Below are 14,847 nucleotides of genomic sequence, written 5' to 3'. Positions count from 1 at the left end.
CTAGAAGTATCATTAGTGAACTGAACTTTTTGTTATTTGAATTAGTAGCATTTTGTTATGTGAAATTTCGCCGGCAAAACTGCAACGCAGAAGAAAGAGAAATTCTTTGAATCGGGCATTTTGGTCTTTTAATCACATCCAACTAACAGAGTTTAGGACTGTCACTGACAAGGAGGTAAAAATAATTTCACCAAACTACAGGGCTTGTTTTGTAATATGGATAAATCACAAGCGAGGTAAATATAATTAACCCTATAAAAAAAAATATAATCAGTTACAAGTTAGGGAGTTCAAAATTAAATTAGTCCTAAAAAAGGATCGAATGACTCTACAATCAGTTTGCATAACAAGAGGTGTCAGGACATTCTTTTGGTCTAATTAGATCTGTCAAGATTAGATTATAGAAATATTATAGCAAAAAAATAAAAAAACTAGATCTGTGATAAAGATGAGGTTAGTAGTCTGTGAAGTTTTTGGTCACTTAATCACATCCAAGTAACAGAGTTTAGGCACTGTCACTGAGAAGGGGGTAACATAATTTTATCAAACTACAGGGATTGTTTTGTAATATGGATAAACTACAAGCTAGTGATCAGTTTGCACAAGGCAATAATTATGATAACCAACAACTATAAAATTACATTTCTCACCAAATATCTACATGGTATAATGTAATATTACATCTCAAAAGCCTTCTTTGACCCAGTTTTTATTACAAATTTTCAAGAAGTAACAACTTCCACGGTGTACTAGATAAATTGGATACCTCATGTTCAGGATAATTAAGTACAAGAACAAAGTAATAAATTGACAATTACGAGTCTGGTTTTGTACTAATTTTCGGTTTGAGGCTTCAGCTGCCGGACTTTCCTTTCATTTGACAGCTGCTTTGCAAACCTATAAAAGATGTGAAAAAAAGATTAAACAAATAAACAAACAAAAACCAATGTTCTGCAATTACTATTCCAAGTTTTGATGAGCAAAGAATTTTATTTTCCACTTTAACGTCCTACCCGTCTATTGTTGGTACTTATTTTACTTAATACAAGAGGGTTTAAGCTAATTACCCATAATTTTTAAGTCCAACTCTCTAAATATATGAAATGTTTGTTAAATATCTAAAGCATTATTTTCTACCTTTTCAAAGCCTCCTTGTTTGTACCGCCGTCCCTTACTTCCTCGTGTTGTCCTGTGAGCAAATTCACCCTTGAAACTGTTTTTTCGAGCAATTTTGAGCCAATTTTCCCAAGCTCTTCCATGTTTTGTTTTGTCGCCACATCAACTGAGGCGATTTGTCCTTTTAATGTGTCATCCTGCAGGCAATGGTTAAAGTTTAGTGAATCCTTAATGGTAATATTCTGGTTAAAATTGTTCTAGGCCAAAAGTGCGATTTCTAATTTATCAAGAACTTTTTAGCACAAAAACTTCCAATTTCAATTTAAAAGATGCGCAAAATTATGGATAAAATACGAAGACTATACGATTTCTTTGGGGCTACTTTAAGAATGATTTCTTTGTCATGATTTTCTTGAGTGAAAAGGGAAATCAAATTGAAACTAGGATAAATTGAATTTGACTGAAACGATGTTTGATTACTTGAATACGAAGATAGTTGGCTTCAGAATGAAGAGCTTGGAAAGTCACAGATATATGATAATCCACCATATCTTGACTTGCTTCGGCAAACATCTCTACTATTGGTGGCATAGACCCGTTAAGCACCCAACCCAAAGGGTTCCATTTGTTCACCATTTCAGCGCTGAATTTCTTTTCTTTCCTTGCTGATCCTGTGCCAATTGAGATCACCAGAAACTGGCCATATTCCATTACCTTCATTTTGGAGAAATCTGGCCCATTATCCCCCATTGGTTTGGTTGCATGTGTCATGGCTAGTAGGGTCTGTCCATTTAACAGGAAAAAAAAAAGAAAAGAAAATGAAACAGTTGCATCAAGTCCGTTTTGATCATAAACATTGAGAGATTTATAAAATGCCACTCAGTTAACACTTGAAAAAAGGCAAAAGTCAGAAAAGAAGGAGAAAAGGACAAGTGGAAAGCAAATTTTCCATTGCAAGAAAAAGCCCTCGGAAATGGCAAATTATCCTTTTTCCTTCTCCTTTTTTGAGTTTTGAGGGGTGGAGCAATTTGTATACCATCCGCGATGAACATCAAAGGGGCTATATTACACTTTACAGTTTACGCCCTTGAATTTAAGTCTAGAACACTTTGGATCCCAAACTCCTCAATTAATACCTTACTAGTCCATCTATTGACTAATTACACCAAAACCAAGAAAATGAACATTGGTTTTGTGGCATTCATTTAAAAAAGAAATTGGACTAAAGTAGGACGAGTTAAAGGGTTTAGGGTGGCAAAAGTTTCAAATTAAAGTTCGAAATGTAAAACGTCCCAAAATAAAGTATCAAAAGCAAACTGATAATTGATATCATGCATGCTGTTGGGATTAAACTAAAATCTTCCTTAGTAAAAAAAATATTTCATGATCATCCTTTTAGTTATCCCTTTTGAATATAATTTTGTTTATTGGTGCACCATATTCCACGCAATCAAGTGCACACCTCCTACCAAACCTCTCCCCCAGTGTGCTATAGGAAAATCTAGAATTTTCGTACCCAACTTTTTCTTTTGTTTATACCTAACTTGCCTGATATTAGCTCCAAAAAAAAAAAAAAAAAACTTAGCCGATATTAAATGGACAAATTTGTCATTTTCAGTCAGCCCTAGACACTAAACAATGTCATAGTTCTTTTCATAGTCATAGCCATCTTCATTTTTTTTATAGCAAGAAAATAATTATCATAGTTCTACTTTGCTAGGGGTAACATATTTCTATCACAGTAAGTTTAATAGACTTTCCTTGTTTGACTATATATTTGATATCCATAACAACATACCGGATTATTTGCAGCTACACCACCATCAATGAGGTGAAACTCCTTAGGATTTCCTTCATTTACAAACTTATGAGCAGGAAAATAGGTTGGAGCTGCGGACGTGCTAATGCATATGTCAGACAACCGGGCATCCAGCAATGGGGATTTTTTGTCCTGCATTAATTCAACATTTAACAAATTCCGCTACTGAATGAGAGCATAAAGGATGACTAAGAGGATTTGGATAATATATATATATATATCAACATATCTATATATATATATATATAGAGAGAGAGAGAGAGAGAGAGAGAGAGAGACCTCAAACGTGGAAAAAATGATGGGCTGTAAACACTTGACATCAAATGTTGGAATAACAACATGGGTTAACGTTTTGCGTAACCGAGTTTCCCCTAACTTTTCCTTAAGAATTTTGTGAAGGTATTTTCCATCATACACGGGACCTGGGAAAAAATTCAGCACGAATTTGATCATCTGCTGTATGCCACAAAATTTGATCATCCGCCGAAAGCCACTGCAAACAAAGGTTCATCAATTTCATAATTATGAGTGCCATGAAAATGATTAATGTCTTCTAACAAAAAAAAAAAAAAAAAAGAGGTCAAGAAATTAAAGTCTTCTACAAAGTAATATAACATATATCATAAAGACTCTGATCGCTAGTCACTAACTACCTCCTTTGTGGGAATATTTTAGGGCCATGCTCCATATAAAATGGCTTGATATCTTTTGCAGCAAAAAGAGGACGATTTTTTTCATTAGGTGCAGTTAACATAGTTGCTATGAGACCTCCAGTACTGGTTCCCGCAATGACATCAAAATAATCAGCAATTCTTGCATCCTGACCATCCAACTCCTGAGAATTGCATCAAAATCATGAGCTAAAAAATTCTGAAGTTTTTTTTCCATCTTCTTTTTCCCTGATTATGCACTCATTCTTTTGGTTCTTTGGGTTTATATGAACTCAAAGGAGTCGTAGAGGATAAGTGAGGAATTACTGTCGATCCTTTAAAAAACAAAAACCCTGAGTAGCCGTATTTTGTCAAGCTTGTCCAGATTTTGTCAATCATAAGATGATGTTTTCTTGAATGCAAGTCTCAAAAGATAGAATTGAATGCTGCTAAATTTAACTATGTGATCATACCTGAAGTTCGGATTCAAGGAAATCAAGAATTGTAGCGGGAATGATCCCTCTGATACCACCGCCGTCAATACTAAGAATAGTGACTAGATTCCCATTGACTGGGGGCAGGTTTTGAAGAGAAGATATTGCTCCTTCCATTTCTACTTAGCTAATATTGATGATTTGTTCTCAAATCTGCACAAATATGTTGGACCACGTTGAACCGCATAACGAGCGGTACTTATATAGAGGACGATTCCCCCTTTTTCTTTCTTCTTTTTCTTTTTTATATTTCCTTGTAGATTTTTCAACTTAGACAACTAGGATATTATGAAGTTAGTGAAGGATGGTTACTTTATGTTACACACATGTTTCATTCTGTCCGATTTCACTTTTTGAACAGGAAATTATTATTGGTGTGGGATGTATTTTTTGGGAAGTTTTTGGAGAAAAATTACTCTAGCACTTTTTTAGGATCTAATATATGTGAGGCAAAAAGTTAACTGAAAATTATACAAAAGAAATATTGAAAAACATAAAAAAAATTTTCCAAAAAATCACAATTTTTTGCCCAATGGATATAACCCCAACACACATGTATGACAGATTACATCATTAAAACTTCTATTTTTGTCCTTCACTCGTATGAAATTCTGCTGCAATAATCTCTTAGAACACATCTATATGGAGATTTTCTTTTGACAATCAAATTGTATATCATAGAAAACTATAACTTATTTTTATAAAATTGGAGATAAGTATTTGGATAGAGTTTTATTTGTAAAAACTTTTTGATTGCATCAAAAATACGTTTTTCAACCACTTTTTTTTTTTAATTTCAGATATATCAAATTACAAAAAGTGCTATGGTGTTTTTCTTAACTACACAAGTAGCTACAAACAATAATTATTAATTTGAAATAAAACTAGTTGCATGCAATAAAAAAAATTAATATTCTATGAGAGATGCACCCGAGTCTTTAGCTTCGTAGTTGTCTGGCTTCAACTTGGGGAATTCCTTGGCTTTTATGGTCGATTAACAGTAGACAAATAATGTGTTGGGCTAATAATTAATTCTTCCCACTACTCACAGTCCTATAAAGTATCAAAACGTTTTTCACGTTATGCTGGGTTGTGCCTCAGAAGATTGTTTTTCCTCTTTCTCCCTCTAAATTAAAAATGGTTGGTGCGATGCAGAAGTCAGTGGAGGTCGCCTTCTCTAGCTTAGGAATCTGTACAGTGATGAAGAATCAAATTCGAAAGCCAGAGGAATTTTATTGATGAATGGGAGAAATGAGGCAGACAAGGAATAATAACTCAGGAATAATAACTGTTAAAAGTCTTGATTTCAATCTGGATTCCCTTCTAGCTTCCCTTTTAAGTTACTCAGACAGGTTATTCTTGCTGCTGCCAGCAATTATTAACTACTTATTGGCAAATAGGAAATATTACCCATTTGGATTAACTGTTTCTGGGAGGGTTTTTGAAAAATTTTACTGTAACAGTTTATATAAAAAATTTTTACTATAAAATTTTTTTGAAATATTTGATATATTGTATGGATGAGATGTTTTTTGAGTTATTGTGTATTACTATAACATTGTATTTGAAAAACTTGTTTTTGAAAAAATGACCGATCCAAACGGATCCTTGCCAGAAAGGTGGAATGCATCATGGTAAGTGACTAGGTTTGTTGGCAAAAGATAAAACTGTTCTAATTCAACTCCTTGTTCCTTTGTTGTGATTTCGATTGTCTCGCAATCTCTTTTCTTTGGACAGCAATTTTGCAACCCTATATAACATTCATTACCAAAAAAAAATCATACTAGTAATAATTAATTAAATCAATAAACATTAGGGAATAAATAATCAAGCAATTTTTCCCAACCAAATTTGGACTAATTGCACTCGAAATTCGAGCCAAAAACTGGATACTTGGACAAAGATTATTGTCAAGTGATTGGTACCGTTTTAGGGCATCTGCGTTAGTGCCACCATTGTCGATGGGCTCAGATAATCCTGTCATCTGATTCACTCTTGAAACCGTCTTGTTCAATAAGCTTTCGCCAATTTTGACTAATTTTTCCAGGTCATCTTTTGTTGTTTCATCAACTGAGGAGCGAGTCCCGGTTAATTGACCATCCTGCAGGCAACAACATGCATGCACAAAAGACGTATATTTTGGACTAATTCTACCATGTAATTCGATTATGATTTTTGGACATAAATCCGACAAATTTTCCAGTGTAATCGTCATTTTATAATTCAAGAAGATGAATGGGGGAGAAATTCCAACACAAAATGTTTCCTTCATGAAAAATCCAATGAACCGATCGATGTGAATCCGATCCAGTTTTGTGAATATTCGATCGGTCAAATCATATTCGGATCGGATCACATATGAATTAGGAAGTTGAGCGTATTGGATTTGAATTTAATTTTCTATAATTTGTGGATATTTGATCTGACTCGCATAGTACTTTTTATATATTTTTTTAGAAATTTATCCGTTAAAACATCCAATGCCCAGGTTCACAATGTCAGCGCTGCATCTATGTTCAGTCTTTGGTAAGCCTGTTCCCAGTGAGGTCAATAGATAGCGTCCATAATCCATTGGCTTGATTCGGGAGAAATCTGGATTTTTTTCTGCACAGTTGTTTGTTTACTTCGGTAATAGCTACTTAGACCTTGTCAGTAATTATAGAAAAAAAAACATGGTTAGTTTGATAACTCAAATATAATGAACTTTATTGCTAGCTAGCTAGCTAACTATTTTGGGGTGTTCAAAAAAAGAAGAAGAAGGTATGTACATATATAATATGTTGCTTTTTGAGTTATATATATATATATATATATATATATATATATATATATATATATATATATATATATATATATATATATATATATATATATATAAACTTTTAGCGGTATTTATCTCCTTTTTATTCTTCATATATTATTGCATTAAATTATAAATTTCTCATTAGAGTCAATCTTTTTAATCTGCACAAAAATCTGAACATGTAACAATCACTAGCTACTCAATTAATCTTAGGGAACTATTTGCTGACATACATGCATGCATACATACATACATACATATGTACGTATGTACATACATACGTACATATATGTGTGTGTATGTGCATGCAACTAATTTAATTAATCATTTTCTCTCTCTTAGGTGGCATGTCTAATTAAAAAGAATTGATGGGTTATTTGAATACTTGGTTTTTACCCACATTTGTATCCAACTCTTCTCCAACCAATTCTTCTCATAGTTTCGCTGTCCTTTAACAACTTAATCCTTTTTAATAAATCTGAATTATATTTTATGATGGTTTTCCTCTCTATTTTAACAAACTTTATTTTTATTTATAAATTCACTTAATTTTTTTTATTTGTAGGTGTTAAACTTATTTGGTGTTATTTTAATTTTTGCTTCATAAAAGTTGCTAGAAACTTAATATTCATTCATGGAGAAAATAAATTTTTGCGTCTTTGATATTTAATAATTGAATCAAAAATTAATATGGTGCCTGAACACTTAAATATTCATGAATATGTAAGAATATTATTTTTTTTTAAAGTATACATACTTGCATAAATTCACAACTAATACTGATATAAAAAAGAAACTTGTAAAGTATTAGCACGAGATAAATACTTGTAAGACATGAAATAGTGACTCCTATTTCCAAATTAGGCTTGAGGTAAAGATTTTTTCCTTAAATTAGATATGAACTAACTGTAATCAGCACTAGGGATTTCTTTTGACCTGGTTAGAATAATGTTACCCTTACAATTGGGATCATAAATAGAAGTTTATAACGTTAACGCAAAGCCACAGAGGCTTTATATGTGGTATTAATAGATAATATTAGTGTCAGGACTACTTGGATGCAGTCGTTTGGTTGTAAAAGTGAAATAATGATGAAATGATGTAGTTTTGTTAAGCGAATTAGTCAGGAACAGTTAATGCTGATATGTTATAAAACAAAGAATCTAATTGGTCGTAAAGACATTGACATGAAATTTTAATTTGTACTCAAACTTCTGCTATTGCAAGTGCACAGATCCTATACAAGTATAGGGAATATTTGAATGTCAATCCTACAGGAAAAGATGATCAACTACGTACTAACGTTATTCAGAGTCTTTTATTACTAATACTAATAACAAGAAAATAACATTACACTAAGAAACGTAGATTAATCAAAGAAACTATCATGAGATTCCTAAGATCGGTTTTCTCTCCAACTTTGCAAGATAAAGGACCTGATTATTGCGTTTTGTCACTTTGGCTAAGCATGACATAATTTCTTAATGTATGTAAAACTTTATTTTTTTTTTTTTATAGTGAATCAACTATATCTATAACTAATCTGTACCTAATTTCATAACCATGAAATTAGTTATATGCTCATTAGTTTCTGTGAAATTATATGATAAAAAATTGCAAAAGTGATTTTCAAATTTAGTGAGTAAACTCCCTAAATTTAATATTTCTTTGAACTAGTATTAAACACCACTTTCATTGATGATTTAACACCTTTAGATAACCTCAACTAATATAATAACCAGTTAACCACAGAGCTCTAGCTCAGTGGCCACCACCTCTCTTGGTGGGGTGAGAGGTCAGGGGTTCAACTCTTGCCTCCCACCAAATTGCCACTTTAGGTGGCCGCCTTAAAGTGCTAAATACTGGCTCAAAGAATAAACACAACCACCGGGTTCATTTCATCCAACAAAGAAGAAATTAAACCTATCTAGGCATGAACTCTCCATCTTTGCCTAAACAAACTACTAGGAGCTTGTAGTTGTAGGTTTAGAGCTCCTCAGTTTTTTCATAACGTATAATTACAATAACTAACAACAATAAAGGTGCATCACCTAGGAATTCCTTTCACCAAATTTGTAATTGGTATAATGTAATATTACGTTGAACATTGAAGTCAATATCATCATTAGGAATGTAAGGTCGACCAAATCTATTTTGTATAAAGTTTCAAGAAATAACAACGTCCACCATATGCTGGATAAAATGCACAGCTTATGCTCAGATAATTAAGTACAAGAAAGAAGTAACAAATTGGTGGTTACAAGACCATTGAAGTTGGTTCGGTGGCTAAGGAAGGTTTTTAAAGTTCTCTTCGATATCAGAACAGGTGGGGCGAAAAGAGTGCAAGGAAGGAAGGTAAGAAAAAGAAAATTAACAATTACTAGTTTGCCCCTGTATTAATTTGTGGTTTGAGATTTTGACCTTCGGAGTCTCCTTTCATCCGAGAGCAATTTTGCGAACCTATAAAAAATGTGAAGAAACGATAAACAAATAAATGAAGAAGATGAAAGTTTTTGACTTATTATTTCCAAACAATATCATTTTTCCACTTTGACGTCCTAGCCATCTATTATTAAGTACTAATTTTTACTTATTAACAAGATGGTTTAAGCTAATTTCCCTTTGTATCTAATTAACCAAAGAAAATCAAAATCCGATTCTCTAAACAAATGAAACGTTTGTTTAAAGTATTATTATCTACCTTTTCAAAGCCTCCTCGTTAGTACCACCATTCTCCACTTGCTCAACTGCTCCTGTGAGCAAATTCACTCTTGAAACTGGGTTTTTTAGCAAATTTGAACCAATTTCCCCAAGCTTTTCCATGTTTTCTTTTGTCGCCACATCAACTGAGGCGCTTTGTCCCGTTAATGTGTCATCCTGCAAGCAATTTTTAAAGGTTATTGAATCCTTAGTGCTAATCTCCTGGTCAAAATTTTTCTCAGCCAAAAGTGCGATTTCTACTTTTTCAAAAAGTTTTAGCACAAACCCTTCCAAATATATACTCTTTATTCATTGTACTCCTACTATTTGTTTTATCATAGAGTCTAATAAATGAAAACCATATGATAAAAATAATAGTGGGAGTACGATTAACAAAAAAGGGAGTGCAATTAACGTTTTCCTTCTTTTAAACACAAAATTACGGATAAGATATGACTGTACAATTTTTTTTGCAACTTGAAGAATAATTTCTTGTTATGATATTCGTGAGTGAAAAAGGAAATCAAATTGAGACTAGGATAAAATGATTTTGACTGAAAAGAAAAGTTTGATTACTTGAATACGAAGATAGTTGGCTTCAGAATGAAGAGCTTGGAAAATCACAGATATTTGATAATCCACCATATCTCCACTTGCTTGGGCAAACATCTCTACTAATGGTGGCACAGTCCCGTTAAGCACCCAACCCAAAGGGTTCCATTTGTTCACCATTTCAGCACTGAATTTCTTTTCTTTCTTTGCTGATCCTGTGCCAATTGAGATCACTAGAAAGCTAGCATAATCCATTGGCTTCATTTGGGAGAAATCTGGATCATTTTTAACCATTTGTTTGGTTACCTGGCTCATGGCCAGTATGGTCTGTCCATTTAACAGAAAAATGAAAATGAAGAAGTTGCATCAAGTCAGTTTTGATCATAAAGTTAGAGATTTATAAAATGCTACTCTGTTAACAATTGGGAAAAAGCAAAACTCTCCAAAAAAAAAAAGGACAAATCGAAAGCAAATTTTCCGGTGCAAGAAAAGGCCTCGAAAAAGGCAAATTATCCTTTTTCCTTCTCTTTTTTTAGTTTTGAGGAGTGGGCCAATTTGGATACCATCAACGAGTCAACGACCATCGATGGGGCTATTTTACATTTTACAATTTACACCCTTAAATTTTATGTTGGTTCTACTCTATGACTTGAACTTAAATCTGGAATACTTTGCCGGTCCATTATGCCGGTCCATCCATTGACTAATTACACAAAACTAAGGAAATGAACATTGGTTTTGTAACATTCATTTAAAAAAAAGGACTAATTAAAGTTGAACAAGTTGAATAATTAAGGGTGGCAAAAATTTCAAATTAAAGTTTGAGATGTAAAATATCACAAATTAAAGTATCAAAAGCAAAGTGATAATTGATATCATACTTTCGGGATTAAACTAAAATCTTCCTTTAGTTAGAAAAAGAAAAGAAAAGTTGCATGATTAACTTTTTAGTTATCCCTTTTGAATATAATTTTGTTTATTGGTGCATTATATTCCTTGCACTCAAGTGCACACCTCCTACCAACTGTTTCTTTCGTCCGGTCCTATCCTCCTAATACCTTTGGTGTGCTAAAGGAAGCTCTTGAACTTTTCATACCTAACCATATTCTTTCGTCCCTACGTATCATACCCAATATTAAATGGACAAATTTGTCATTTTCAGTCAACCATAGAAACTAGCGTGATAAGTGCTTAATTTTTAAAAAAAAAATGTCACCCTTCTTTTCATAGTCTGAGCCATCTTCATTTCTTTATAGCAAGAAAATAATTATCATAGTTCTACTTTGGAAGGGGTAACATGTTTCTATCACAATAAGTAAAATTTCTTCTTTGTACTATATATTTGATAGTCACAGCAATATACCGGATTATTTGCAGCTACACCACCATCAGTGAGGTTGAACTCCCAAACATTTCCTTTGTCATCCTGATTTGTGAAGTAATGAGCAGGAAAATAGGTTGGAGCTGCAGACGTGCTAATGCATATGTCAGATAACAGAGCATCCAGCAATGGGGAAGTTTTCACCTGTATTAATTGGACATTTGAGAAATTTCAGTACAAGATAAGAACACAAAAGTATGAAAAGGCAATTTGGGTATGTTTTCGGCCTTTTGTGCAAATTGTAAACATGCGTGTTACTTATATTATTTAGTTAGGACTGTCAATGGGACTGGGCCACCCCGAGCTCGACTCGTTTGGCCCGACAAAAAGCCCGATGAGCCCGACATTTTAGTAAGCCGGTCCGAACATGAGCCTAAAAATTAGGCCCGAATTAAATATGAGTCGAGCTTGGGCATCATTAGGCTCAAACCCGATATAGACCCGGCCCTTTAATTACTTATATATATATATATAATATTTATATTTTGATATTATGTATAATTATATATCCAAATATATTATTACTAAATACTAAATATATATAAATTACAAAATACAAAAATGCATCTGAAAATTCTTCCATGAGCTTTCTTGAGAGCCAATATTAGCAATGCATAACTAAATCTCTAACTTTTCTTATTGGTTGAGTAAATTTTTGTGTTGACATAATATTGGTTGATTTCTTTTTGGTCTAGAAACACAAATCATATAAAAAAAAGTCTCAACTTTTAAGATGTATTGGCTTATGATCGCATGTTTTATTACTATTTTCATGCATTTTGAATGAATTAAATATAAATATTGTTGAAAAATTTGTGGTTTATATAATTTTTAAGAACTATTATTTATTCATGTTTAGTTTTTATATTATAGTCTTGTAAATGTTAAATTAGTTTTACAATATAATAGTTATAGTAATTATATTAAAAAAATTAAGGAGTAATAAGTGAGTTTGGACTAAACCCGAATAAGACTCACAACCCGAATATTATGTGAGTTAAGTATGAGTTTTACATTTATTAACTCGAATCTCGTAGCCCGAAACTCGAAAATGTTACAAATTAAATGACCTGAATTTGAACTTATACTGGCTCGGCTCATTAGACCCGACTGACAGGCCTAATATTATTAGATCAGTCTGGGTTAAAAAATTCTTCTGTTCTAAAATCAACGTAGTCCTCACATTTTGGTACTCATGCCAATTTGATCCACAGTATTTCAGTTGCAAGCCTTCAGCTTCTACATTTGTGAAATAACGCATCTTGTGGACATTGGAGATATAATTAGGACAAGCGAGAATTTTGGAAATTGTGACGGACTATCTAGGAAATTGAATTTTTGAGGTAAACAAATTTTAACTCAAAACAAGTTCGAATCAAGAAGATGGTCTAAACCAACGTTTTGGCTTCTCAAAAACCAATATGAGATGCAAGAAAAAATAGGAAGAAGAAAAAGATATTGTCTAGTTTGACCTTTCAAGCACTATTCATCTCCAATTTAAATTTACTTTTGCAAATCATGTTCGGTTAGAAAATTTTTTTTAAAACAAAGAGCGGAAATAAGTTATCGTGAAGATCAAACTGGTAATCCCATCTAAAATAATTCACATTATTTCTAAGATTAACATCATAGTCAATCCTAGCATGATCTTTTGTTGCAATTTCCACAATTATGAAACTCACACCAACTAGTAAGTAATTAAAATGTGTGTGTGTGTGTGTGTGAGAGAGAGAGAGAGAGAGAGAGAGAGAGACCTCATATGTGGAAAATATGGTTGGCTGTAAATACTTGACATCAAATGTTGGAATAACAACATTGGTCAACGTTTGGCGTAACCGAGTTTGCCCTAACTTTTCCTTGAGAATTTTGTGAAGGTATTTCCCATCATACAAGGGACCTGGGATAAAATTCAGCACGGGTTTGATCAACCCCAGTATGCCACTGCAAACAAAGGATCATCAATTTCATCATTATATATACTACAAATTTGTCAACAATTTAATGTCTACTACGAAATAAACTGTCAAGAACTTAACATCTTCTACAAATAATGTAACGTATATATCATGAAGACTCTGATCACTAGTCACTAACTACCTCTTTTGTGGGAATATTTTGGAGCCATTCTCCAAATAAAATGGCTTGATTTCTTTTGCAGCATAAAGAGGACGATTCTTTTCATTTGGTGCAGTTAACATAGCTGTTATGAGACCTCCAGTACTGGTTCCCGCAATAACATCAAAATAATCAGCAATTCTTGCATCTTCACCATCCAGCTCCTGAGAATTTGCATCGCCATGAGTAAAAACAGCACTAGTAGTAACTGCTAATCATTTAGCCATTCTTTTAGTTTATCTCACCCCAGATAAGCCTTACTTGTCAAAATTGCCTACATTTTGTCAATCACAGGACTGACTTTTACAACTTATATGAGTACTTGTATAGGATTTTATCTTGACCAGCAATTTTGAAAACTAAAATTTACCGCAACAGTATATAGCAGTTGTAAATCTACTGCAAACTATGGTTTTCCCCCTTCCATTTTCTTGAACTTAAGCCCCTAATGGTAGAAATTAAATGCTGCTAAAGTTGAACTATATGATCATACCTGAAGTTGGGATTCAAGGAAATCAAGAATAGCAGCAGGAATGATGCCTCTGATACCACCTCCATCAATGCTAAGAATAGTTATTAGATTTCCATTGGTTGGGGGCAGGTTTTGAACAGGAGAAGAGTTTGCTCCCTCCATGTGGACTAGGCAATACTGATAATTAGCTAACCAAAATATGCAACTTGTGATATAATCAAATGTTGGACCATCTTGATCTGAATAACAAAGTACTTATATAAAGGAGAAATCCCTCTTTTGCTTTTATTTTTCCCGGTTGCTTTTAACAGAGATAAAAGGTCAATTTTATCCAACTAATCACTATTTTTTTGGTTCTTGAAGGACGGTCTAAACATCATATTTTATGTCACACATGTGAACTGGTTTATTCTGTCTGACTTCACTTTTTAAAAAGGAAAATTTTATTAGTTTGGGATGTAGACCTCACCACTATAGTATTTAATTGGATGAAATTTTGATAGACGGTGAAACCACCATTTTTTGAAGAAAATTTGGCTGCTTGTCATGAACAAGGTCACGGCATGCCAATTTCCACTAGAAATAGACGATAACCAATAGCAATACTAGGACAACAAATTCAGTGGGCATTCATCAACAGAGTACAGATAAGATGTAAGAGTCAAGACTTTGTTGCAATTAATGATGCTAGTTGAATAATATGTCAGTTTAAACGCTCATAATACTGAGCACTGGACTAAAGATG

The 14,847-nt window shown here is 33.0% G+C and overlaps 2 protein-coding genes across 2 annotated transcripts; both read right to left on the bottom strand.

Moving 5' to 3' along the window:
• Positions 1-613: 613 nt before the first annotated feature.
• Positions 614-4,248, bottom strand: LOC113722496 (patatin-like protein 2). Its single transcript, XM_072061777.1, has 7 exons — positions 4,059-4,248; positions 3,589-3,770; positions 3,215-3,428; positions 2,915-3,067; positions 1,597-1,899; positions 1,138-1,313; positions 614-897 (listed from the first exon to the last, which is right to left on the bottom strand). Exons 1-7 carry the CDS (start codon positions 4,194-4,196, stop codon positions 834-836), a joined length of 1,230 nt encoding a protein of 409 aa, XP_071917878.1. The 5' UTR covers positions 4,197-4,248; the 3' UTR covers positions 614-833.
• Positions 4,249-8,944: 4,696 nt separating this feature from the next.
• Positions 8,945-14,315, bottom strand: LOC113722529 (patatin-like protein 1). The gene is made up of 7 exons (XM_072061780.1): positions 14,124-14,315; positions 13,613-13,794; positions 13,270-13,456; positions 11,498-11,659; positions 10,159-10,461; positions 9,584-9,759; positions 8,945-9,342 (listed from the first exon to the last, which is right to left on the bottom strand). Exons 1-7 carry the CDS (start codon positions 14,262-14,264, stop codon positions 9,279-9,281), a joined length of 1,215 nt encoding a protein of 404 aa, XP_071917881.1. The 5' UTR covers positions 14,265-14,315; the 3' UTR covers positions 8,945-9,278.
• Positions 14,316-14,847: the final 532 nt, after the last annotated feature.

Source organism: Coffea arabica, chromosome 8e, assembly GCF_036785885.1.
Source record: "Coffea arabica cultivar ET-39 chromosome 8e, Coffea Arabica ET-39 HiFi, whole genome shotgun sequence".
Classification (NCBI taxonomy): domain Eukaryota; kingdom Viridiplantae; phylum Streptophyta; class Magnoliopsida; order Gentianales; family Rubiaceae; genus Coffea; species Coffea arabica.
The sequence above is the reverse complement of the archived record's forward strand: the minus strand, read 5'-3'. Positions and strand labels throughout refer to the sequence as shown.